This window comes from Rutilus rutilus (assembly GCF_951802725.1).
Source record: "Rutilus rutilus genome assembly, chromosome: 5".
Classification (NCBI taxonomy): Eukaryota; Metazoa; Chordata; class Actinopteri; order Cypriniformes; family Leuciscidae; genus Rutilus; species Rutilus rutilus.
In genome coordinates this window covers 38,383,069-38,409,791 of record NC_140213.1, presented here as the reverse complement: position 1 = coordinate 38,409,791, position 26,723 = coordinate 38,383,069, and the positions used below count along the sequence as shown (strand labels likewise).

Sequence of the window (26,723 nt, the reverse complement as noted above, 5' to 3'; positions counted from 1 at the left end):
TAACCCTCAACCAAACCCTAACCCTATATGCTGTTAATTATTATTACTGAGTATTTAAATATATAAACACTGTAACAATTTTGGTGAGAAAATAGAGTCGTCGGATCTTTTCATCGAACAACTCAGTTGAGGCTGTTTATAAAAATCGCACAATTGACAATGAAAAGTAATGGGATGAAATGGGATAAGAAGTCAAATTGAAAAGCCAATAGCAGAATCGTTACGAATAACGTTCTTGCCTATGTTAGGCCTACGTATTGATTTACGACATACAATTTTTTTTAAATTAAACTCAGCCAAAAGGTGTAAAAGATTTAAGCATAGTTTATAAATGATAATTATATTTGGGCTCGACATTGCAAGGTGAATCATGGCTGCAACAACTAGACACGACATAGCTATGCAATTACACCACTAAATAAAAACGTTTACAGCATGTAATATAACACGGTGGGAATGCCATAATTACAAATGTAAAAACGCGAACACATGACACAATCTGATTTGTTTACTCTTTCATTGAATTGTTCAAAATAACCGATTCTTGGAAATGACTCAACAGCTGACAGATATTCTGGGAGATGTACTGTACTGATACTGTACCATTTTGTTCAATCAATAAGCACATTTACGAATTGTATCGACTGATAAATCAATCAAGCGAGTGCGTTTCGTTCCAGGAGATCTTGTCGCTGATGTGTGATGCCATTGCCCATGTATTCCATTCAAGCAGCGTGAAATCGCGTAATCCTCGCGCTAATTTTTAAACTACAGAGGGATTCCTCAGCATTAGAACAAACACACGTTCTGGTCACGTGCCAAGGCTCAGATCACGCTTGCGCCAGAGAAACAAGATGGCGGAGAGTGCGGAATTGAAGGTAAAGTGTAACCCACGAATTACTGTCAATTAAGCCTTTATAAAATACCTGTTCGGCGATGCTTTCCGTCTGACCTGTTCCTGTGATTGACTTTTGTACGAGGCGTCGTTCCGTATTTGATTTAAAAAGCGCTTTATGAGCAGTTTTGAGCCCGGTTAAAGGAACAGTGTTATTGTTGTGATGGATCCAGCTAGCTTGCCTGCTAACCCGCACAGCTGTCTGCCTGCTGGTGTGAAATTGCCTCCCTTCCTTCTGAATTGATATATTAATACGGTTAATTGTTCTTTGTACGTTTAAATGAGGTGTAAAATAATCCATGGGCCGTCAGAGGAGTCGGTCGTAAGTGTGAAGCAGCATGTGGGTGGTGCGTAGGCTGCTAACAGGCTGGAGGTTCGGTACTTTGACAGTTAGGACTTCTGTTAACCCGCTGCATTTATAAAAACAGAATCACTGCTCAGTCTCATAACACAGATAACTGACAACCGAGACTGAATTTTGGGCTTCATAGAAACGTTTGCACATTTGTGTTGAGTCTGTGACGTCCAGAAATGCTCTGTGTGTTTGCAGAACACCAGATTTTGAGACGCAACCATCGACCATGGCCTGTTACTTTTAGTTTCTGTATGTTTTTGTAGGAAGTTCGTGTATGTTTAGCTGGTGCTTACATGAGTGATGTCTTAGGTTTGAGATATCTTGCATTGAGACAAGACATGAAGACGTTTTAATTGAGCTTTCTGTCATTGTTATTGTTGTTCATTTTGATGTTATTGTCTGCCCCACCTGTGTAGTCTTGTTTTAATCAAGATATGGATTGCTAGTGACCTCACCCATAGCTGTTTGTTGTTTTACTGTAGTGTTACTTATGAAGTTCTTATCTGACTGTGACTTGGACAAAATACTGTCAAAAGTAGCCTAGTTGTTGGTTATTTTTAAGGTTTTCCAAAACAGATAACATGGGCCCTTGTGTACTGTGTAGTAGAAGTTTCCTTCACAAAAGCTTTATTTGGCAATAGCACATTGTACCTTGATACTCTTGTTGGCAATAAAAAAATAAATAGTAATTTTGCATGGAGCAAAACAGGACGATAAGCATTATCGTTATGTTTTATGTTTATTAAAGTAGATTTAAGCTGTATATTTTAGGTGTGTGTCAGTATGGAGGCATTTCCTGGGGTTTTACCATTTAAGACAAAAATGTATTTGGTGGACAATCTTGCTACATTAGAAAGGACAATTTGCTGCTAAAACGCAAATATAAAATATTTAATGGTAACAGGCAGTATTAGCAGTAACTGAAAATAATTAGGCCTAGTTTTGAATTTGAATTCAGTTGATATGAATTATTCTTTCTTTTTTTCTTCTTTTTAAAATAAATAAATATCAATTTGCTATCCTGGACAGTCTTTTAACTTCTAGAATCCTATAACACTGTTAGTCTTGCCAATGTTGTACATATTTAAACCAGAAAGCCTAAAAAGAAATAGTTGTCTTCATCGCTGATTGAAATCAAGACTGTTTTATTTGCTTTCAGTTTCAACGTTCACCGTCTGAAATAACTCATCAAATGAAATCCAATTTAATGCTAAAACGTACACTTGTTGTAATACTTCTAATATAATACGTTACTGTGAAATTTTAATTCTAGCTTTGACACTTGCATTGGAGACCTGCATCATAATGTTTAGGGTATCTGTCAAAACAAAAGGTTCACGATTTACACCACTTCCTGATGGTTTTAAAACATAAATTAAAAATCCTGTTTCTTCTATTGTTTGTGTAATTTATTGGGGACGAGGTGGTAGTTTATTATCAAGAATTCTGCCTAATTTTAATTTGTTATCACTTATTATAATTCGATTTTTTAATGTTATTGAGCATCAATGCATTTGTGGGTTATGCAGATCGGAAGCTTGCTTTACCAAACGCAGTTACCAAAATGACATCCTTTCAGAGAAGTGCTTCCTTTAGATTATGTCTTTGTCATAAATGAGTCAAGACTTATGATAATATAACCGCACTCATTTTAATGAAATAAACTAAATCAGGAACCTCATTGTTGATTCAAGCAGTTGTTTTATTAAATGCACTTTTTTCTGTGAAGAAGTATAGCCTACTATTCAGACTGTTCTCAGTTCTTTGCAAGGAGATCAGACCATAGAACAGAGCCTATTATTGTCTTACTCTTGCTTTGATGTTTTTGGAAGTAGTGCTGGAATTATCTGAGGGCCTAAAGAGATGATCTGTCATCATTTACTCGCCCTCATGTTGTTCTAAACCTGTATGCAGTTTTTCTTTTTAAAAAGAGAAATTCTGAAGTCTGCGATGGTCGCTCATTTTCCACCCAGTCATAATAAATATGTGCTGAAGCTTTCAAGCTTAAAGCGTAGGCTAACTCTCGCCAAAATGCAACCTAGGGTCTTTTTGTTAATCTACCCGAGGCAAACTTTCGTTTAAAAGCATAATTAGAATGGAAACGCCAGTTTTAAGTTTGACCGTGTTTTCGTTTTCGGTCAAATTGCCTTTTGAATGGGAGTGCATGGGGCACTTCTATGATAGCATCAAAATCGCTATTTTTAAAACATTAAGAAGGCTCGACACAACATAAAACTTTGCTCGAAGTATCACCAAGGGATCTTCACTTGAACTCGAGCACTGAGAACATTGTTTGTGTACACAGAGTTTACTAAAAAGAAAGATTTTGAACAACTCACTGTAGCTGTTGTTGTTTCCGTCCGCCGGGATTTTGTCAGTCAAATATAGTCGATCTCCGAATGCAAAGTAAAAGGGAGGTGAGTAAAGATGGAGAGCTCCTAAAGCTTAGTTCCATATAAATTTACGGATAATTTGTTGTTTTGTCGTTAGTGGAAATCAATATTGACCTTGTATTTGAAAAAGGATCCTCATATAAGAAACAATACTAAAATCCAGAGTCAGTTCAGTCGCATTCGGAGATCGACTATTTTTGACTGACAAAATGCCGGCGGACGGAAACAACAACAGCTACAGTGAGTTGTTCAAAATCTTTCTTTTTAGTAAACTCTGTGTACACAAACAATGTTCTCAGTGCTCGAGTTCATGTGTAGAGCCCCTGGTGATATTTGATGCTGTCATAGTCGTGCCCCTAGCACTCCCATTCAAAAGGCGATTTGACCGAAAACGAAAATACGGTCAAACTTAAAAGTGGCGTTTCCATTCTAATTATGCTTTTAAACGAAAGTTTGCCTCGGGTAGATTAACAAAAAGACCCTAGGTTGCATTTTGGCGAGAGTTGCGCTTTAAACAGCTGGAAAGCAACCTGCAGGGTTTCCTGGGTCATGTAAAGCCATGAAATTGCAGGAAACTTAAAAATCTATTCTTGGAAATGCTAATAAAATCTTAAAAGGGTGATGACATGAGAAATTTGGACATATAAGGGTATTTTTTACCATTGAAACAACATTATTTAGGGTTGAAAGTTTATAAAAAAGCATTTATGTAACCAAGCTTCAAAAACGGTTTGTTTAGATGATGTGGGACCTGTGATGTCACACAGGCAAATTACACATTTGCATATGACTGCCACTAGAGCATGACATCAACAAACAAGGCCATTGGCGTTCATTCTCTTAACGGGCCTCGTGTCAAAAGCAGATAGAACCCATTATAATCACTGAAGCTGTCTACAGTATACAAATGCCTGGCCTGTTCAATTTCTGATGTACCCCATTGTGCTTGAGTCTGCTGACAACAGGACAAATTGGAGAATAAAGAACATTTGCTTTGACAAGTCTTGTTTAAACAGCTTGTTTGAGTCTCTGTACGGACTTCGGAAGGATGCCAGCATCATAAAGAAGTGGATGGTTTATTTTTAATGGCGTCCCAGATCGGGTCTGCATTTGATTGCAGATTGACAGCACCATCGCAAACCATAAGTTACTATTTGTTAATGCTTTGTCTTTAAATTATGGTTTTAAAGGGTTAATATTTTCCAAACACTTATGCTAGTCGCTTGCAACAGTGGGGGGTGGTGATCATTTCATTATTTTCTATGCAGTGACTTTAGTAATCATAACATTGGCCATTTGCTGACAAGCCTTAAAGGAGCCTCCCCTTAATAACCAATCATTTCAGAGAGAGGGTTAGAATGAGGGTTGAAAATAATAATTTTTCGCTTTTTTTGCGAAAAACAAAAACTAACATCATAAATGAACCTCAAGGAACAAAGTAAAAGCCATGTCATGACAAAGGTCATGTGAAGTCAAGTCACCTTTATATATGAACTTTATACAATACAGATTGTACAGCTATACAGTAATAGGAGGGCTTTCATCACCTGTAGTACTTGTCTTGCTGCTTGTTCATCTAGCTTGTGTAGATAACCTTTGTGCAGCATCCTGCGATTTGCAGAGGTATATTAAATGTGTGTGCGCTTACAGACACAAGAGCCCATTTCCCATAGGGTATATCAGTGTCATTGAGAGATTACTTTATGTGGTCAGTTTGAGAGAAATTAATCAATTTTACCAAAAGTAACAGTGAAGACATTTGTTACAAAATATTTTTAATTTTTCAGACTAACTTTCTATTTATCAGAAAAAATATTTTATATATATATTAAGTAGCACAGCTGTTTTCAGTGTTATTTTTAATAATAAAAAATGTTTCTTGAGCATATTAGAGTGATTCCTGAAGGATCATGTTACACTGGACTGAAGAGCTACTGACAGTTATTCTAAACTATAGCCTAATATTTCACAGTATTACTGTTTTTACTATTTTTGATCAAATAAATGCAGCCTGGGTGAGGATAAGAGACTTTTCATTTTTTGCAGAGCGCTGCATGCAAACTAGTATCACGCCGTCACACATGGCGATGCTAATCAGTAAATATTGCTTTTATTTAAACTCTGCCATTCTTAAAGTACCGGTACTAGAAAATTAAGAAAGTATGATAAACATCAGAATTTCCGTTAACATTGCTGCCGCTTCTCCAACTGGGTGCATGTACAGAGATAAACAAGCGTCGTCTTCTGGTACGCATTGTTCCTGTAGCCGACTCCGCCATCTAGCAGTGTGGTTGTGTCCTTGTAGAACGAGACAGGCAACATTAGCTGATTTTGTCTCTCCAAATGTCTATTTAATGCTTTGTTTTCTTTGCAAAACAGATAATCCATATGTGTTAGAATGTATTTTTATTTTTTTTACAGAGAAGTGTTACACCCCTAGTTTTTACACAGCTCAAGGTCCACTTATTCCTTTGTCGTCACAGGGTTATGGGCCCTCAGGAGGATGAGCTAATCCTAATAACAGTTTAAACTAGGAGTGTTTGCTCCCTTCACTCTGCTCTCTCTGCTGGCTGTTAACTGAGGATTTCAACTGTTGAACTTGACAAAGAGTGTAGGGTTGCACGGTATACCGGTACTACGGTAATATTGCAATACTAAAGCTTCAAAATACTGGCGACACCATTGTGTTTTTTAAACGGTAGTATCATCAATACGATAGTACAGTATGGAATATTGTATGTGCGGCAGGTACACTATTTAAAAGTTCATTTGAACACGTGCATGCCTGGAAAAACATTGACGACTTGAACGACATTGAACGCTGCCGTTTATCAGGGGATGCTGAATGTCACTTCATGCAGCTTCTTTGCTTAGATTAGTTTTGTTTACACTGATTTCATTTGATTGGTAACAAAAGCCAGTTATTAATTCTCATTAATGAAGTATCCAATGGAAAATCTGGTCTGTTTTCATTTACATCTATGTATTTATGAAAGTTTGGTTCATTTTGTACTAGATTTGCATGGTAGCGCAATACTACTTTGTATCGTGATACTTCAGCTGGTATGGTATTGTAAGACATTTTTATGGTCTAATGACAACTCTACAAGAGTATACGTTTAGGGGTGTTTATTAGTATAAAAGTATAAAAGAAAAAACCCCCAGAAAGTTCAGGCTTTCCCATGGGTTCTTTTTGAATCACCAAACTTCTGACCGCTCTAGGTTTACATTGGGGGCCGTTCCTCACTACGATAGGACGAGCAAGAGTCTCATCATCTGGCTATACCGGCAGTGAAGCCGTTTATTTGTGTTGGGCGGTGGGGTGGATGGAAATTAATAAAGAGTGTTTGTGTAAGTATTTGTGTGAACAGTCCAGTTGGCACTTGGCAGTAAACTGGGGAGGGGACTGTGGTCTCTCCGAGGTGAAGAAATATGAGCTTTTGCTGGTCTGTGGTTCTCTTGTTTTCCCTGGAGCTGTTCTCCACTGCTTTTGTTATGAAAACTCACTGGCCCAGGCTTAGGCTTGATTTTCCCTTCCCCCACTATCTCAGCCTCTTCACCACTCTGCCTGCCCATAGATTTTAATAGAATCCAAATGCCGGTACCACCAACACAGCCCTTTATAGTCTCAGAATATCCAAGAATGACAGGGGAGGTAAAGTCTGCTGTTTTGATCCCACACATGTAGGTGTTAACGTTTGCACATGTGCTCAAACTTCGTACATGGGTCATCACATTTACATGTCTGTATCAGAAACTAAACAATACAAACGTTACAGCCTAAAAATCTGATATGATCTGCGTTTGGCAAACCGAACTGATTGTATTCTCACTGACAGGCCTTTTGGCCAACATAACAATGTAGCCTATGACTTATGGCTTATAATGAATGCTCGTCCAAGACTGAGCCTGAAGCTAATTTAGTCCTAGCCGGCCTACGTGTAAGTGTATGTGTAAGACATATAAATCATAGCTCTTACCATACAGACTGTGGATAACCATTTTAAACCACCCTCATTAAAAGTGAGGCACCTAAACACTAGTTAACCTGAGTTAGGTTCACTAATGTTTAAATGGAAAGTAAACGATGACTTGGAACTGCCTACTGTTTGTCGGTAATTGCAACATGAAGAAATGGGTTGGAAAATCTATTAAAAAATACACTAGTGATCAAAAGTTTGGTAAGCTTTTTTTAAAAGAAATAAATACTTTTATTCTGCAAGGATGTATTAAATTGATAAAAAGACGTGTGTAATGTTCTTTGTAACTTTCTGCTTATCAAAGAATCCTGAAAGAAGAAAAAAATCACAGTTTCCTCAAAAATATTATTCAGCATTTTCAACATTGATAATAATAAGAAATGTTTGACAGCTGAAAATTCAGCTTTGCCATCACATCGCATAAAATAGAAAACTTAATTGTATTTGTAATAATATTTCACACTGTTTTTACTGAGACTTTTTTCAAAAACAGAAAAAAAATTGTACTAACAACCAAAGTTTGAATGGTAGTGTGTTTTAACTATGTATTATTACAATTTCAATTCTTAAGAGCATTGTTTGAATGATTAAAAGTTTAATAGTTTATTTCATTTATTTACTCAACCTTAGGCTGTACAAACGTGTATGCTGTCTTCATTGATCATCATTTTGGGGTGAACTATTCCTTTAACCTAGTTAAATGCTCTCTGAATTATTTGTTTTGGCAATTGCATAATTTCTCTGCTGTTTCCTCCCTTTTAAAAACAGCAAATGGTGATGAGCCTCCGTGTCTCAGAGCTTCAGGTTCTTCTGGGATATGCAGGCCGCAACAAACATGGAAGGAAGCACGAACTCTTGACCAAAGCATTACATTTGTTGAAAGCCGGCTGCAGCCCTGCCGTGCAGATGAAGATCAAGGAGCTCTACCGCCGCCGCTTCCCCACAAAGATGGTGTCCCCGACAGACCTGTCCCTCCCTGGCATACACTCCACCTCTGGAGGAGCTCACGCAGGCCTGCCCACCAGCCTAACACAGCTGGGATTTGATGGGCACGGTTCACCGTCTCTACTACCTGTCGCACTGCTTGGGCCAAAGCACGAGCTGGGCCTGCCCCACCTGCCCTCCGCCCTTCACCCAGTCCATCCAGACGTCAAGCTACAGAGGCTGCCCTTCTACGATCTACTTGATGAGCTTATCAAACCCACCAGTTTAGGTGAGTATAAGGAATGATCTCTAACAGTCAACTAGTTGATTAAGGTTGAATTGTGCTTCTACAGTAATGAATTTAGAAATGGAGCTTGTCAGAGAGTGTTTTGCACATTAAAGCCCTTTCCAAGAAGTTTTCTCTAAATTCATCTCTTCTGAAACAATTCGTCCTGGTTGCACATGAACAGTTTTGTGCCATTTCTACTGCAGTCGTTTTAAGTTATTTATCCCAGGGGTTTTAAACTTTCTGGATCCAAGAATAACCCACAAATATGGTGCACCCCTAAAATATAAACTAAAAAAAATAAATATTTTTTATGGTTATGCTTTAAGGTTACGTTACGTTGTTACAGTGTAATTACACAAATAAGTACTGACTAATATTAATTAACTGCATTCACTTATAGGGTTACTGTTAGACTTAGGGTTTGGCTTAGGGTAAGTTACGTGTAATTATGCATAATTTATTGTTATTACTATAGTAAGTACATGTAACGTTACGTTACCTTAAATAAAGTGTTATCTTAATTATTATATTTTAAAAACAACAACATAATTTTGATTTTGATTTAAATAATTCTCTTTTTATTTATGTTTGCATCAGTATATCGCTAAGAAAAGCATCTGTTCGGGGCTTGTGGACATGATGCTGCCTTAAGACTAACTAGACATTCGGACAACCCACTGACTAATCGATTTTGAAAATCTTTAGATTTGTACATCCCTTATGGGATGTATGGGCCTCTCTTGAAGACTTCTCCTCCCCCATTGATACAAACATAAAGGTGCTCTTGAAGTGATTTATGGCTTATCAGATTGGACAGAGGCCACCTGTGCTATATTTAGTCATCTAGCTCATGCTAAGAATAAAAGGCCAATATGGAAAGGAAGTGTCATTAAGCCCGAAGGCTGTGTTACTGCCTTTGTCCTTTGATAGTTTAGGTGTTAGACTATGTTTTTTCTCTGGTTTTAGTCTTTGAGATGTTTAGATAACTAGCCTTTGTGATCTCACTTCGGGGATCTTTCAAATACAAGCCTGTCATTGTATTCTTTCAATGGAAATTACTGCCAAAGTGGGTCCTCAAAATCAATCTATGGAGCCAGTCAGGCCAAACTCCATCAAAAATTGAATTGAGCAGGTGGCAGCTTGAAATCTAGGTCCTTAACCAGTGCTTACCTGCTCATTTTGGAGTGCGGAAGTTATTTCAAGTTAAATTTTCTTACAAGGACTCTTACAGAGTTCAGTTTGAGTGCAAATTGCTAAATAATAACTGATTTTTGCTATGCAATGCAAAGGACCCTGTAACATTAAATTGCTTCTCAAGCAACCAGACGGTCCTTCCATATTGAGTTGAAGCCCCTCGGACTGAACATTCTTTCTTGTGATGAATTTTGAGTTGTTTGAGCTGAGAGTGCAACCAGTGTTGATGGAGCTTTAACACAGCCGAGAACTGAGTACAGATTAATCTGCCAGCATCTCACTGTTAAACTCTCTCCACTTCAATTGGAATAGATTTTCCTCTTCACATGACTGCTCAAGGAAAGCACACCTCTCATTTCAGTCTCTCTCATTGAGTTCAGCCACCTATGTGTGCCTGTGATAGAGCTTCCTCTTATCTCTCTCACTCTCTCTTGCTTCTGAAACCCTTGCTTCATTTAAGGAGATTGGGTTATGTAACCCGGGTTATTTTTGGATCTGTTGTGTAGAGTTTGGCTTTGAACTAAACTGCACCAGTGTTTAAAAGTGGTTCCACTGGAAAGGACCAGCAACCTTGTGTCTGTCACTGAGATGCTGCTTTGCTATCGGTTTGAGATAATTCACTTCACTTACTGTTGGATTTTTCTTGATGCGGTTAACTAAAGTTCACTTTCAGGATGCTGTCACGACATATGCAAATATATATTATAAATAACCAAAAGTATGTGGACCAGCAAAAACCATTACAAGGAAGTTGGTCCTCCCTTACAGTTTCCTTTTGAGTAAACACCCCAGACTTACTGAAGCATTTCTTTATGGACTGTATGATACAGAAAAGGCCCTCTCCAAACGTTTGCTATAACTTGGAAGCACAAAATACTCTAAAATGTGTATTTTTATCAAAATCAATGTTAAATGGATAAAATGGACTATTCTTTGTGTTGCCTTAACTGTGCTGTTTTGTAATAGAGAGTCATATTTGAATGGTAAACATGATTAAATTCCTTATATATTTATTTTTGTTTGTTATAAAATAATTAAATTGTAGAAATAGATATTTTTTTACATTTTTGTATCAATTAGGGCTGCACGATATTGAAGAAAAATGCGATAACTCATTAAATAATGCGATATTCGATACGCGATATGATAATGCTTAGTGTGTAAAATTAACTTAAATTATCTTAAATAGGTCTAAAATGATATAACCTACATGCATGTTTCTTTTTGTGTCACGAAAACATCCCTTCAACTTCTGAAAGTGAACAGCAGTGTTTTACTGTAGCATAAGAAGTGTTGTTTTAACATCAGTGTAAACCACGAGGTTTAGGGTTTCAGGAAGGCCTACATTAGGTTTATTTAACAACAGAAACTGAATGATCAAATGTAAAAATAAAACACTGCTTAGTTTTCACTGTATGAATTAAATATATACTGATTCTTATTAAAGCTACAAAAATTATTCAGCCAAGAGCAGTGAGTGATTTTCTCTTTGTCTTTTGTTCATGACCCCAGTTATTACAAGCTGTTGCAATATGCATATTGCGATATATACATTTGCGATATTTTGATAATTTCGATATATTGTGCAGCCCTAGTATCAATAGTATTATTTTTATTTTTATTTTTTGATATTAAGTGTCTTCTCTCTGTCTTTTTATCGATGGTGATGTGGTGGTTTCCCTATCGTCTCCTCTCTTATTGTTTTACAGCCTCAGACAGCAGTCAGAGGTTTCAGGAAACATGTTTTGCGTTTGCACTAACGCCTCAGCAAGTTCAACAGATCAGCAGCTCAATGTAAGTGTGTGTGTGGAGGGGGATATCAAATTACATTGTCAGACAAGATAACATGGTTCAAGTGTTTGAAATGCCCCAACTAATTTTTTGCTTCTAATAAATTTAAAATAGTTATTTCAGCCAGAACTGAAAACCAGTTGAATTTAAAACAGCGGTTGTTCCGTTCACCTGGTCTTGTTAGATATCTTCATCTTGTAGTTACATAGCCGGCGATAGTGCTTATCAGACGTGCCAAGCGAGCGGTCCTGTAGAATGTTTGGTATGCTTTTCTCTCCTACGCTCTATCACACATTCCTTTACTCCCACCCTCTTGTCTCGACAGGGACATTTCTGGGACCAAATGTGACTTCACCGTGCAAGTACAGCTAAGGTATGGTAAAACAAGTTTCCAACTAAAGATTTATAAAACTCAACTGGATCTTTTTGACAAACTGGAAACATGCTGCTAAATAATTACTTAGTGTCATTTTTCTTGCCACTATTGTTTTGTGTTATCACAAAATCTTACGATAATGTAAATTGTTGTATTTCACATTTAAAATAGCAAATTCTTTCCTGTTTAAAGTGCTGTGCAGTTGAATATTGTGTATTTTAATGTGATGTCTACTTTTTGATTTTCTCTTTTGAGGCTAACATACCCCCATCTTCAGAGCTTTCTTTTGTTTGGATTTCTGAGAGAGTCTTGGAAATCTTTCCCACACATTCCTAAAAGAATCTCAAAACATATTTTTCAGGTTTTGCTTATCAGAGACAAGTTGTCCTCAGGAAGATCATTTCCCACCCAACCTTTGTGTAAAAGTGAATGGAAAACCCTGTAACCTCCCTGTGAGTCTGGCTTTATTTTTGGTCACAAATCAGCAAGAATCGTTCAGAAACAATTGTTTGAAACAATGATTAACGCATGTATGTTAACAAGTAGATTTAAAGGGATTCACCCAAAAATTCTGTCAGCATTTACTCACCCTCATGTTGTTCTAAACCCATAATATTTATATTAATCTTCAGAACACAAATACAGATATTTTAAATGAAATCTGAGAGATTTCTGTCCATCCATTGAATGTCTGTTAACTCAAAACTGATGCTTAAAAACATTCAAAAGGAGATCATAAAACCAACACAAATACAAAGATTACATATATTTTTTACTTCTTTAACAAACTCTTATAACAAATTAATGTTTCATATACAAACTTTTCTGCAGGCTGTTTAACTGAATGTCTTTTTGTGGTTGTCCTCAGGGATATCTTCCTCCAACCAAAAATGGAGTGGAGCCAAAGCGACCGAGCAGACCCATCAACATTACCTCCCTGGTTAGGTTGTCTACAACAGTTCCCAACACCATTGTTGTGTCATGGACGTCAGAAATCGGAAGGGTAATGAAAGTGAAATCTGTTTGAAATTGTTTCTTGATTGGTCTGAAATTGAAACACCACTGTCATGTTGCTCAGAATGCGTTTCTAAAAGCTGTGTTGTCCATACAGAGCTACTCCATGGCAGTGTACTTGGTCCGACAGCAGTCCTCCTCAGTTTTGCTACAGAGACTACGATCAAAAGGCATTAGAAACCCAGACCACTCAAGAGCACTCAGTAAGTTTACTCTGAACCCAGATGGTTGAATTCGAGTTATGCGCAACAAACTTCCATATTTTTAAAAGCAGGTTGCATCGCTTCCGGTTCAGGTCTTTTGTATGTGCTTCATTAAATATAGAGATGTTTTCCTCAAGATGCCTTCAGAGGAGCTACCAAAGATGTCCATCGCATATTAAATTCCCCTCAAAAAATTCTCCAAATCAAATAAAACGGCAACAATAAAAACTAGAAAAATGCATTTCCGGAGGAACTGCAAAGTGTGCTTGCTCGGGTGCAGTGCACTAACGTTAGCAGGTAGTGGATAGATGCTAGATGCGAGAAAAAATGCGAGAATGCGAGAAAAAAGATGTCAAACTGTCTTTTATTTTTTAATTTAATTCCTCAATCAGCGCTGGACCGGCATTTTCTGTCTTCCGCTGAGCCCTGGCCGTAGACAGATCATATGTTTTACCCTGTCAATGCAGTGGTCTGCGTTGCGCTGATCTTATTCACACTATCGAGTGTAGGTGCAGCATTCTAACATTGAGTCATAATGAGCTGTTTGTGAAGAAATTATCCGCTTCCAAATTATGTCATTTTAATCACGAAATTGAAACATTAAAAAACAATTTGCTCTTTATGGTGTGCGAGTGATAGAGCGCGGCAGCAACAAACCATCAGCTTGCAGCATAACAACATTGAATGCTCGGCCGAACAGCTGATCATAGCTGTACAGGGCGCCTTATTATTTTCCATCTCCATAAATATATCTAGTAGTAAAGCTAATGCAAGGGCTAGAAATCTATTAATCTTTTGCTGATACTTCCTTAGCTGTGTCTGAAACCGCTCACTCGTTCACTAATCCCTACATAATGAATGGCAGTTGAGTGCACTACATCAGCAAAGAATTCGGACGCTGACATAATTATCACGCGCCAGAGAGCTCAGACAATTTGTCATAAACATTACCTACCCATCTTTAATATTTCCTTTTTTTTGGCTGTATGAATTGTAACAATTGTATGTATGTATTTTTCACGTTTATTGCGTTATTTGATTAAAAAAAAAAGATAATAAAAACACTTGCTTGTCATATTTATTTACTTTTTACATTTATATGTGAAAATTAAAGAGAACAAAACACTACACAACACATTTGTTTATTCAAATATAGATATAACGGTATAGATAAATAAATAACCAGGCGTCTGGTCTTATAAATGATTGTTTTCTAACTCGCGTGCACCGTTGCCATGGTGACATTTTTGTTTATTTTTCATTCGCGCTCTATCGCCTTATTGAGTCGGATTGTGGGAAATAGTGTCTCAGCAAGTGTACATCGTATGTACACTCGAATTCAGAGAGGATTGTGGGTAAAAGTAGTGAAGAATGTAGGGAATGATGTCGTTCACTCAGAATTCGGACACCACTACAAAATGGCCGACACCCTAAATAGTGCACTATATAGTGGATAGGGAGCGATTTCAGACACAGCTCTTGTCATCATGGAGAGCGCAGTTCACGGTTGCATAGCAACGACAGACGCCACAGGAGAACAAGCGCTTGTGGAAAGGAGACAGCGGCGCGCTCCCGCTTTCCACTTGTTTTATGGTTTTTACACATCTAATGTGCGTTCCATTCGACAGGGTCTATACGCAATGTTCACTGCTCCCCTACCCCCTGAGCACGGTATATCAGTTGAAGTGGACTTCACTGACAATACCCGCTCATTTGAAACGCCCTGCAAATGTCATCAAAGAAAGTCAACGACGGGGTCGCGCAGATTATCATATAACATAAATATATATAGGACTACATTCATATTTTATTTTTTATATATTTACAATTATATTGCACTATTTTACAACTACCTAAAATAAAATCACTTTACCTCACAAACTAGCTAAGCTGGCTGCATTCACTGAGGTAAATTATAATCATCAAAAACAGTATATGTAATATTCACAACAATAACCGTTAAAAATACTGTCATTTGTATAACACTGGCGAAATGAATACTTACACACATACGTAAACTCCTCCATCGTTAGTTATGACCGTTCTGACTGGTGATGACGTGATGCGCGAAATGACAGTTGGGTAATCATCGCTCTCCACTTCCTGTGAAGTGATGTATCGATGTTCCCTTATTCTTATTCTCCAAAGTGTGCTGCTTTCAGCAAGCACACTTAATTAATAACTAGTTAGGTTTGCTGATTACCTTAAAAGTCCATAGATGTAGTTGTCAGTTCAAATTGGTTTAACACTTTCTCAGACAAGCGTATGCAATAATTCCTGTTTGTTCTTGTGACGTTCGAGAAAAAGCCTATTAAACCTTTACATTCTGAATATTACACACAAATGCAAATTTTTGGCATGTTTTCTTTGGATTTTCCGACATTCACCAACCAATGCTCCCATTTAACATTGGCAACTATTGTTTTAATAAAGTGATGACCAAAATAAAGTGTCTTCCCCCCCACTATTATTTAAGCTGCCTGTTCACTGTAAGAGAATATTGCCTGTAAAAAGACTGATTGATTTTGTGTTCTGTGCCCTCTCTTCAGTCAAAGAAAAGCTTACCGCCGACCCTGACAGTGAGATTGCCACCACCAGCCTGCGAGTCTCCTTACTCTGTCCGGTATGTAATGGACCCTCAACCCTCAATAAAGTTTTTATTCCTCTTAAGGGATTCTGGTGAACCTTGTGACATTCCTTTGGACACAATTGCATTAACCATTTTCTCAGAATAAGGAAACTCTGCTTCTTTTCACCAAGACCACCAAGCCCTGCTTATGACTCTCTGACTTTCCACATAGTGTTCGTTTTCATTTTAATAATTTTGAGTGTTGGAGAATAAACCACAAGCCAGCAGTTTAGGAACTAGATAGAACTGTATAATCATAATTCAGTTATAAAGTTTGAAAGCAATATGTGGCCATTTAATGTATTCTAACATAATGTGTGTCCATCTGTGTGTAAATGAACAGCTCGGAAAGATGCGGTTGACGATTCCCTGTCGAGCGCTCACCTGCTCGCACCTACAGTGCTTTGATGCTACGCTCTACATCCAAATGAATGAGAAGAAACCCACCTGGGTGTGTCCGGTCTGCGACAAGAAAGCTCCATACGAGCACCTTATTATTGACGGGTCAGTACTGGTCTCACCTTTCACACCTGTGATTGTGGGCCATCTGAAATCTACAAAAACTCTTTGTTTTGCTTTAATGTACCAGTCATTGCCTAATGTGTATAAGCATCTATACACAACTGTTCAAAAGGCTGTTCAAAAACTGTTCAAAAGGCTGGTAATAGTTTTGGTAATAGTTTTTGAAAGTCTTTTAAAGTTTTATTTGGTCAAAAATACAGTAAAATGTTATTATAATTTAAAATAACTTTTCTATTTTTAATGTATTTTAAAATGTCATTTATTTCTGTGATTCTTTTTTCTAGCAGCCATTACTCTAGTCTTCAGTGTCACATGATCCTTCAGAAATCATTCTTTTATGCTGATTTGCTGCTCAAGAAACATTTATAATTTTTAATGTTGAAAACAGTTTAACTTCTTAATATTTTAATGGAAACAAATTTTTTCAGGATTATTTTGATGAATGGAAAGAAACTCTTTTGCAACATCCTAAATATCTTTACTGCCACTTTTGATCAATGTGCCATTGCTTTATGAAAGTATTATTTTCTTCAAAAAAAAAAAATCTTACTGACCCTAAGTTTTTGAACAGCAGTGTGTGCTGTCATTATTGAAGTCTCTGCGTTGTTGTTGTTGTTGTTGTTTTTTCGTATTTTAGGTTTTTTAACGTTTTTTTTGTTGTTGTTGTACAGGTTGTTCATGGAGATTCTGAGCAGTTGTGTGGACTGTGATGAGATTCAGTTTAAAGAAGATGGCAATTGGGCTCCTATGAGATCCAAGAGAGTGGTACAGGAAGTGTCCGCATCGTCAAACGGCATTGATGGTATTACCACAAAGACTGTTATATATGTTATGAGTTATGGAGACAATAGATAGTTATGTCTCAGTCCTGTAGTAAAATGTGTAGATATTTGCAGAGTACTGTATTAAACATAACATTTTAGATAGCTTTTTAAAGATGACTTACTCTCTTGTAGACTCGTGTCGGTCGGTTGTATCGGACCACAGAAACAGTTCGTCCCATAGCAGTAAGAAAGTGGAGGTAATTGACTTGACGCTGGACAGCTCCTCAGATGATGATGAAGATGAAAACGACGAGCCGCCACCTAAAAGACCCTGTCCATCTCTATCTCCCACCTCCCCAACTGCCAACAAAGGGTGAGAATTTATATTTCAGCATGTCTATTGATTTATCATTTAAAACCCAACAAATGTTTTCGTGAAATGTCTTTTTGAAAAGTGTTATTTCTTATAAATGGATTAATACTTTGTCATATAATGCAAAGATGTTCAGACATTTTGAAATGTGGTTTAAATGTCTGGATCATTTTAAAACCTCTGTATGTTACTTTAAATGAATTTTTTGCTGTAGAGTGTTAAATCTACATCATCAGACGTCTCCTCTGGCACGGGCTCCCAGCATGCCGGCAATGGAGACAAACTACATCCCTCCCCCTCCTCCTCTCATCCAGGATTATCGGCACTATTACCACACAGCCAATGACCTGTCAGGTACCGCTGCATTCCACTGATATAATATTTTTCATTTTTAATACGAGCGTGCCTACTAGCTCAAACGCCACAGTTCGTCTTGACCTCCTCGTTTGTTCGTGCTCAGTTGAGTTGGTTGTCATTTAGCTACACCTCTGTTCAAAGATTTGGGGTCGGTAAGATTTGAAAGAATTGAAAAGTTCAAAAATACAGTAAAAACAGTAATATTGTGAAAAACTTAAAAACAATTATTTTCTATTTGAATATATTTTAAGATGTAATTAATTTCTGTGATGGCAGAAATCATTCTAATATGCTGATTTTGTGTTCAAGAAACATTTTATTATTATTATCATAAAATTTGTGTGTAAACCGTGATAATTTTTTCAAGTTTATTTGATGAAAGAAAGTTCAGAAGAGCAGCATGCATTTGAAATCAAAATTTTATTACATTTTAAATAGAGCTGCATGATTCTGGATAAATTGAGAATCAACATTTTTTTTTGTTTAAAATAGAGATCATGATTCTGAGCAGACAACTAAACAAAATAACATGTAATTTTCTAGAGGTTCTTAAAAAAGGTTAATTGCTGCAGTCTCTTAAAAATATTTAATTCATTTGAATTGCTTTTTTAACTGTTTGAATGAATAATTCAAAGACTTGATCTAAAAGACTTCACTTGTTTCATTATTGGATGAATCAGCATTTTTGAATGAATCTCTTGAATGAATGATTCAATGATATACATTTTTGGTGTAATGATGACTCAATCTTTATTTGATGCTTCAAGTTATTTTCCAAAGATGATTTACTCTATTTAGATCATCACTACCGTAGTTTACATCCAAACTAAAAACTTGTATCCCAGTACTTCTGTGATAATTTGAATTATTGCAAGATACTGTGTAGTTGAAAAGACTGTTTGTGAAGCCTTTTCATACCTATACATGACAAATCTGAATGTTCACTGTGAACAAAGGTCTAATAGACACAGGCGAATCGTTGTCATTTAGGAATGAGATTGCATTGTTTCTGAATCGAGATTAATCGCGCTCTCTAATCATAAATATAGTTTAGCAAAATAATCTGTATGTACATTAAATCTGGGATTTCTTTGTATTTAATCCAGCGAACAAAGCTTTAGAATTTTTAAATATGTTGTGTCTTATTTAAAATATATTTCTAGGCAAATTTATCCCAAGCAACTTTTTTTTCTTTTTTTCTTGTTCTACAGATCTGAATTTCTTCTCATTTTTACAAGGGGACAATCACCAGGTAGGTTCACTCTCTGAAACAGCAGCACATCACAGCTAGAGGGCGGCATTGTTCTTAAACAAACGTCTATGTTTGACCACGTCTGGTGCCAAATTACATGGATTGAGGACCCAGAGGTGACTGAGAGCAAACTTTTTTTATTATTAAACATCAACATAATCTAAAGTTTTTGTTGTTGCAGCATTATAACATGGTCATGGCCGCTGCAGCCGCCGCCTCAGCCTCTGCGTCAGCATCAGAAGACCACGAGCTGCTGCTGAACCGTTTCATGCCCTATGGTTCGTCACAGCTCTTCCTGGAGCAGTCGGGGACGTCGGCGAACAGCTCGCTAGTGCCTGCCAACGGCAGCGGGGGGAGCAGCAGTGGAAGCAGCAGCAGTCTGGTGTCCTCCAGCAGTCTGAGAGACAGCCACACACACACCAGCGCCTCCCGCTCGCGCTCCGACGCCGCAGCCTCCGTAATATACGGCTCCATCCCCGATGTCATATCACTGGACTGACCACACTGGGGCGCCCTGCAAATGGACACGCTTTTATCACAAACAGCTGGAGGGCGGAGGAGGAGCTTTGTGCACTCGTGATAGGATTTAGACATGAATGGGATCGAAAGTTTGGAGGGATAAAAAAAGAGAACAAAGACTTTTGTAAAGAGAAGAATAAAATTGCTGTGTACAGAGAAGAAAAATCTATTTTCAGTTTTACTTTTGTATATAAACAATAGGACGCTGCCTACCCAGTGAGTGACTTCAGTTGGTATTTTCTCCATGGATACTGAAGATGTTTTTCACTGCTCTGTGTGTTGTTCCTTGATTATCTTATTCTGTACCTTTTATACTTTTTTGCTATTTTATTTCACTTCAAATAATTATTTTAGTCACAGTAATAGAATGGCAGTCATCTACATCATTTTTATTTCTAAGACTCTTTCCCTCAGCCATTGTTTGATCAGTGAGGGAGCATCACATTATTTAATGCCATTATCCTGTGCAGGTAATTTATTATTGCTTTAAGTTATGTAGGATGTATGCTGTACAGAAGCATTCCCTTATGCCAATACAGAATCCAGCCACGACATGCTTGAAAAAGTCGACAGAGGTCACATCTTATTCCAGTTGCACACTCTTTCTCTTTCATCACCACATTAATAATGTAAGAAGCGGAGTTTAAAGACATCAGTGCCCAGATTTGCTGGTTAGTAAACTCTTGTCCTTTTATTCACAATCTTATATCCTTTGATTTTTTTTTTTTTTTTTTTCTGAACCAAACCTCAAAAGATGAGGTGAGGTTTGCAAAAACAGCGCTGAGGGTATCAGACACTTTAGTATACCTCATTTAGTGTGTTGCAAAGATGACTGAAAAATAACCAGAATGATGTTGCAGTAGAGTAATTATTTCCTTAAGACATGTAACTAGCAAACCCATCAAATGGCAATTGACGGCTTTCTGTAAAAATGGCTAAACGCACTTGCCATTTCGAGTGGCCCATTTTAAAGGTCAAGAACACCATGGATGAAATGTCATTTTCTCGAGGTCTGTGTGGTTTGGGCTACTATTATAATTGGAACCGACCGTTCCAATGCAACCATTATCTAATTCTAGCTTTATAGCTTTTGAAAGTGTGCTTGGAAGGTGACCGAATTGCAACGTAATCTGTGCTGTCTATTTTCATCTGTGTAAAACTGAATTTATTTATTTTATCTATATATTATATTTTTACTATTTGTTTGATCATGCATTTATTTGGTAATTATTTCAAGAGCTCTTAACACTTGCTTTGCATCGTACAAGTAGCTAATTACGTGTCCTTGTCTCTTCTTCTCTCATATTTGTACTATATGAGACTTCTGAGGCATTAATTCCACAATCGTACTTGCTGTGTCAGATTCAACTTTGGTTGAAATGAAACTGTTTAAAGGATAAAAGCCAGCTGTGTGCACACCCTCTGGCTTAGTTGTGAAGTGACAGCTGTTTTTGATTTGTCATTGATTGTCCTGCATTAAAAAAAAAAGGTTGTGGAACAGCTCATTTTGGACCTGGATGAACGTTAGCACATACTTTTAATCACTCGATGACAGCCAGTGCACAGTCCGCTAACCTTTCTGAATGAGTGATTTTTGTATTCAAAGTGTTGAAAATTAACAATTGGATTGATGAACCCATGCTTGTTTAATTTATATATTTTTACATTTGCACTGAGTTACATAATAGCACACAAAATTGAGACGGCCATCATTCTACACAAATCTCCCATTTGACGTTGCACTGAAATCATACATTTCACGTGCCCACTGAACCGCTACGTCCTTGAAGTAAACCACTAGACAGTCAGTCTGTTATAGCTGTACCAATAACTGGCAAGTATGAACTCTCTGCCTTAAGTTCTTCTCTTACTGTATGGTACGCTATGAGAGAAACCATTATGTACAGGAAACCAATACCAGTTTGTACAAAATATTATATGAATTATTTATTATTTGAATTGGGATACATTGTTTACTTAATGAATGTTACTTGTTTATGTAGAGAGCGGTTTAGCTGTAATAAAACAAATACATTAAATCTTTTCTATTTCTGTCTTATCTGTATTTTGGTCTTTATTTGACCTCTGGTTGCAGAATGCTAAATCCCTATATCACACTCATGAGGTGACTAGAAATTCAGAGCAGCAACAACATTTTTGTTTTATAATTTGATTTACAAAGAGCTAGTCTAATATTATTATTGATATCATTTATTTCAAGTATTTTTTTTATCACAAGTGAATGCACAAAATACTCTTTACAGTTTATGGATTAAAGGCAGGGTAGGTTATTTGTTGCAGAAACATTTTTTGTTATGTTGGTTGAAAGTCTCTTAACATCCTTATAGCAATCAATAAGTTAAATGGTCTAAATGCATTTATATGAACTTAACATATCATCTGTGGAAGACCATAAAAACCCTTCATGCTACGCAGAGTTAGACAGACGTCAGTCACAGAGCACCGCAACAGAAACAGCAGCCGCCTTTCACAGTTACTCCTGAACCAAAACAACCAGTTTATGCTGCTTTCACGCCATAACTACTGTCATTTGGAAGAGATTGGAGAAAAGGAAGTTGCATATATGCCTTTTGCTCTTTGTTATGCTGTGGGAGACTAAGACTCGTGTTTTGAACTTTATCCTTCTTCATTGTCTGTCTGTGTGACACTTGGTGACAATAGGGTGATGTAGGCCCTAAAACATTTGAAAAAATATTTTTGTTTAGGCTCGGGTAATAGATTTAACAATTTATTAAACAAAATAATTGAACAAACAAATGAACCACAGTTTCAAATACTTTATAATTTATGGGCTGTGAACATTATCTTAGACAACTAATGTACCTTTGACCCTTTAATATATAAATATATAATATTAATATTATATAAATATAAATATTGTGTATGAACTGTACTTTCTCGCAAACACATAATTTAACATTTTTCGGTTTCGGATACAAATGCCCAAAAGGGATTTTTGTTTACTTTTTAAAGTACTGCATTATTGATACTTCTGTAAATTTTAATTGTCACTGAATTATTAGTATGTAGTATTAGTATTAGTATTTTATTTATTTTTTTATGGTGGACAAAGTGATAACAGAATGGACAAAATAATATCAGGGTGAACAATTGGTATAAAGGATGGATGGATGGATGATTTCCATACCTCTCAAATACAACCAGTTACATTATTACTTTAGTTTGAACTGGATTTAGATGGGAAACAATATGTAAAACATTGTCAAAGAACTTAAAATACACTATTCTTCAACTTGAAACATAAATTACTTTCACAATCATGCTACTTCCACAAAATGCTATTTTCAATATTTATAATATCTATATTGCCAAAAGTATTCGGACAGCCCTCCAAATCAGTGAATTCAAGGTGTTTCAATCATTTCCATGGCCACAGTTGTATAAAATCAAGTACCTAGGTATGCAGACTGCTTCAAAAAACATTTGTGAAAGAATGGGGCGCACTAAGGAGCTCAGTGAATTCAAGCGTGGAACTGTGATACGTTGCCACCTGTGCAATAAGTCCATTCATGAAATTTCCTCACTACTAAATATTCCACGGTCAACTGTTAGTGGTATGATAACAAAGTGGAAGCAATTGGGAACAACAGCCACGAACAGTGCGAAGAAGTCGCCAACTTTCTGCAGAGTCAATAGCTACAGACCTGCAAACTTCGTGTGGCCTTCAGATTAGCTCAAGAACAGTGCGTAGAGAGCTTCATGGAATGGGTTTCCATGGCCGAGCAGCTGCATCCAAGCCTCACATCATCAAGTGCAATGCAAAGCATCGGATGCAGTGGTGTAACGTACTGGATTCTAGAGCAGTGGAGACGTGTTCTCTGGAGTGACGAATCACGCTTCTCTGTCTGGCAATCCGATGGACGAGTCTGGGTTTGGTGGTTGCCAGGAGAACGGAACTCGCCTGACTGCATTGTGCCAAGTGTAAAGTTTGGTGGAGGGGGGATTATGGTGTGGGGTTGTTTTTCAGGGGTTGGGCTTGGCCCCTTAGTTCCAATGAAAGGAACTCTTAATGCTTCAGCATACCAAGACATTTTGGACAATTTCATGCTCCCAACTTTGTGGGAAGAGTTTGGGGATGTCCCCTTCCTGTTCCAACATGACTGCGCACCAGTGCACAAAGCAAGGTCCATAAAGACATGGATGAGCGAGTTTGGTGTGGAGGAACTTGACTGGTACTGGCCTGCACAGAATTCTGACCTCAACCCAATAAAACACCTTTGGGATGAATTAGAGCGGCGACTGTGAGCCATGCCTTCTCATCCAACATGACCTGACCTCACAAATGCGCTTCTAAGAATTGTCAAAAATTTCCACAAGCACTCCTAAACCTTGTGGAAAGCCTTCCCAGAAGAGTTGAAGCTGTTATAACTGCAAAGGGTGGGCCAACTCCATATTAAACCCTATGGATAAAGAGAAATGGGATGTCATTAAAGTTCATGTGCATGTACAGGCAGACGTCCCAAAACTTTTGGAAATAATATCTAAAAGAAATTGCTTTTAGTAAGATTTTGGGCGCAGTTCCAAACGCTTCCATTAGATGAAATTCGTTTCCCAATCCCATTCGTTTCCAATGCGGTCATTTTTGACTGCGAGGAGTAGCTATGACTATTTTTCTCAGGACCATTTAACATAAGAATTGGGAGATATGAACTCGCAATTGCGAGAGAAAAAACTCAGAATTGTAAATGTTAAAATGATTTTATGCTGTAAATACAGGGCTAAAACATTATTATGTCCCCTATATGACCTGCATGTGAATATTATGTAGACCTATTGTTTACATCAAATTCATGCTTTCACAGTAGACTAATCATCCCAGGTTTCATAAGTATGTCCGTTGAATGGCTTGCAAGTTTCAACCAAACTTCGGTTTATATAAAAATGAAGAACTTTTGGCATTCGTGATTCCCGCGTTACCAAGGGATCAAACCCCAATCATTCCTACCCTGGTGACTGCAGTCATAGGCTACATGTGGGTGACCTCAGTCATATAGGCTACATGTCTCTAGCCAATCTTTGCCCCGCATGGGCGGGTAATGCTAATGCTCGTGTACATCTGGATATATTCGTAGAACCTCACGGCTGGTGGGCAAACCGCTGAGAGAACCTCTTCAACACAAGTAGTACTGAACACTGGCTGAGCGCATTGCGCGCACATGTCGCAGGTGGGACGCGCCATTGGATGCTTAACTATGGGTGACCCTTTCAACAGCAGCAGCAGGGTGTTTAACCTAACCCTTCATGGTCATGTCACATTTGGAAATCTGGAGGACATTGACGTGACTGCGGACAGGAGCCCGGTCTTGAGGATCATGATCTCCGTGGTGTACATTCTCGTGTGCGCAATAGGCTTAGTTGGGAATTCGCTCGTCCTTCTCATCATGAGGGTGAAACACTGCAAACAGAGGACCACCATTAATGTGTTCATCATTAACTTAGCTGTCACAGACATCCAGTTCGTTCTGACATTACCGTTTTGGGCGGTGGATACCGCTCTGGATTTCAGCTGGCCGTTTGGAGACGCCATGTGCAAGATCATACTATCCGTCACCGTGATGAACATGTACGCCAGCGTCTTCTTCCTCACTGCTATGAGCATCACTCGCTACTGCTCCGTTGCTTCAGCCACCAAGAACAGAGTCCGGCCACCAACATCATGCTCTGTCAAATGGGTTTGCGCGTTTTTGTGGGTCGTTGCTACAGTCGCCACCGCGCCAACATCCATTTTCTCCACTGTGACAAACGTGGCTGGAGAGAAGCTCTGTTTACTAAAGTTTCCAGCCGGACACTACTGGCTAGCATTTTATCATTTGCAAAAAATTATGATTGCTTTTATTCTTCCCATGCTGATAATTTCCGTGTCCTATTTGTTGCTTCTGAGATTTGTGAGAAAACGAATCTGAATAACACTCATTCAAAACGCAAGATTCACGTTACCAAATCTGTCACAGTTGTGGTTCTTTCATTCTTTCTTTGCTGGATGCCGAACCACGCAATTACATTTTGGGGTGTGCTGGTCAAGCTGAACGTGATTCACTGGGATGAGGCTTATTATATTGTCCATACTTATGTATTCCCTGTTACAGTTTGCTTAGCTCATACTAATAGTTCCTTAAATCCTTTTATATATTGTCTTACGAGAAGGGCATTGAGAAAGAAACTGAAAAATTGTCTGTCAAATATTGCCCCTTGGTTATTTAAAAGGTCTCTTCAGAAATCTAGGAGGGCTGTGTGAACCAAGTTGCGGCACAAATGCATGGACATTAAAATTGTATATCGACTAATAATATTTTATGCTGAAGCAATGTTTAATTTTTAATGTTTAATTGACACAATTATAGTAAAATCATTATAATAAAACGATGCAATATTAACCTATTATAATTATTATTATTATTATTACCAATAATATATTATTATTAAATTTTAGTTGAACATGATAATTATTGTTGGGTGATATTTTTTAGAGACCACACTGAATGTATTGCTATAAAACCAATATCAATTAAGCTGAAAAGCGAATATTGGTTTAAATTTTTTTCACATTTATGATTGATATCTGTAATTTAAACAATGTCACCCTCTGCTAAACTGATAAGTTAAAAAATGCATGCATGATTAAATATGACTATTAAAACAACAACAGTCTGTCTTTAAATCATATCAATTTTAAAACAAAAGCAAAGCAACCCTGACCCTGTTGTGATTAAGGTTGGCATAATATGAATAAATGATTATTGATGTAAACAGTAGGCTACACTTCTAACCACATTTTCAGTTTCCGTACTGATTACAAATTACATGATGAAAATTGTAGTAAGTAATCTAGATTAGGCTACTCATTTTAGGTG

The 26,723-nt window shown here is 37.4% G+C and overlaps 2 protein-coding genes across 3 annotated transcripts; both read left to right on the top strand.

The window, feature by feature from the left end:
• The first annotated feature begins 774 nt into the window (after window positions 1–774).
• Window positions 775–21,886, top strand: pias1b (protein inhibitor of activated STAT, 1b). 2 transcript variants are annotated; one of them, XM_084409192.1, is made up of 15 exons: window positions 817–878; window positions 8,254–8,297; window positions 8,392–8,836; window positions 11,740–11,824; window positions 12,147–12,194; window positions 12,559–12,649; window positions 13,066–13,200; window positions 13,309–13,414; window positions 15,964–16,037; window positions 16,387–16,547; window positions 17,237–17,367; window positions 17,522–17,702; window positions 17,917–18,056; window positions 19,271–19,311; window positions 19,493–21,886. In XM_084409192.1, exons 3-15 carry the CDS (start codon window positions 8,395–8,397, stop codon window positions 19,808–19,810), a joined length of 1,953 nt encoding a protein of 650 aa, XP_084265318.1. In that variant the 5' UTR covers window positions 817–878; window positions 8,254–8,297; window positions 8,392–8,394; the 3' UTR covers window positions 19,811–21,886. The 2 variants fall into 2 exon arrangements, with proteins under 2 accessions (XP_084265317.1, XP_084265318.1); XM_084409191.1 differs by lacking the exon at window positions 8,254–8,297 and having other exon boundaries at window positions 775–878.
• A 3,178-nt stretch (window positions 21,887–25,064) lies between these two features.
• On the top strand, window positions 25,065–26,107 carry rxfp3.3a3 (relaxin family peptide receptor 3.3a3; the record flags this gene model as incomplete). Its single annotated transcript, XM_084410000.1, is given in 2 exon segments — window positions 25,065–25,767; window positions 25,770–26,107. Coding segments are annotated over 2 exon segments (1,041 nt in total).
• Between the last annotated feature and the right edge of the window lie 616 nt (window positions 26,108–26,723).

What these genes read in the sequence shown, in the direction of transcription:
- pias1b (XM_084409191.1), top strand. Translation starts at nt 855, where the DNA reads ATGGCGGAGAGTGCGGAATTGAAG. An exon ending in GGACGTCAGAAATCGGAAGG is followed by an intron (nt 13,201 to 13,308) that starts GTAATGAAAGTG and finishes TTGTCCATACAG; the next exon opens with AGCTACTCCATGGCAGTGTA. An exon ending in AGACCACTCAAGAGCACTCA is followed by an intron (nt 13,415 to 15,963) that starts GTAAGTTTACTC and finishes CCCTCTCTTCAG; the next exon opens with TCAAAGAAAAGCTTACCGCC.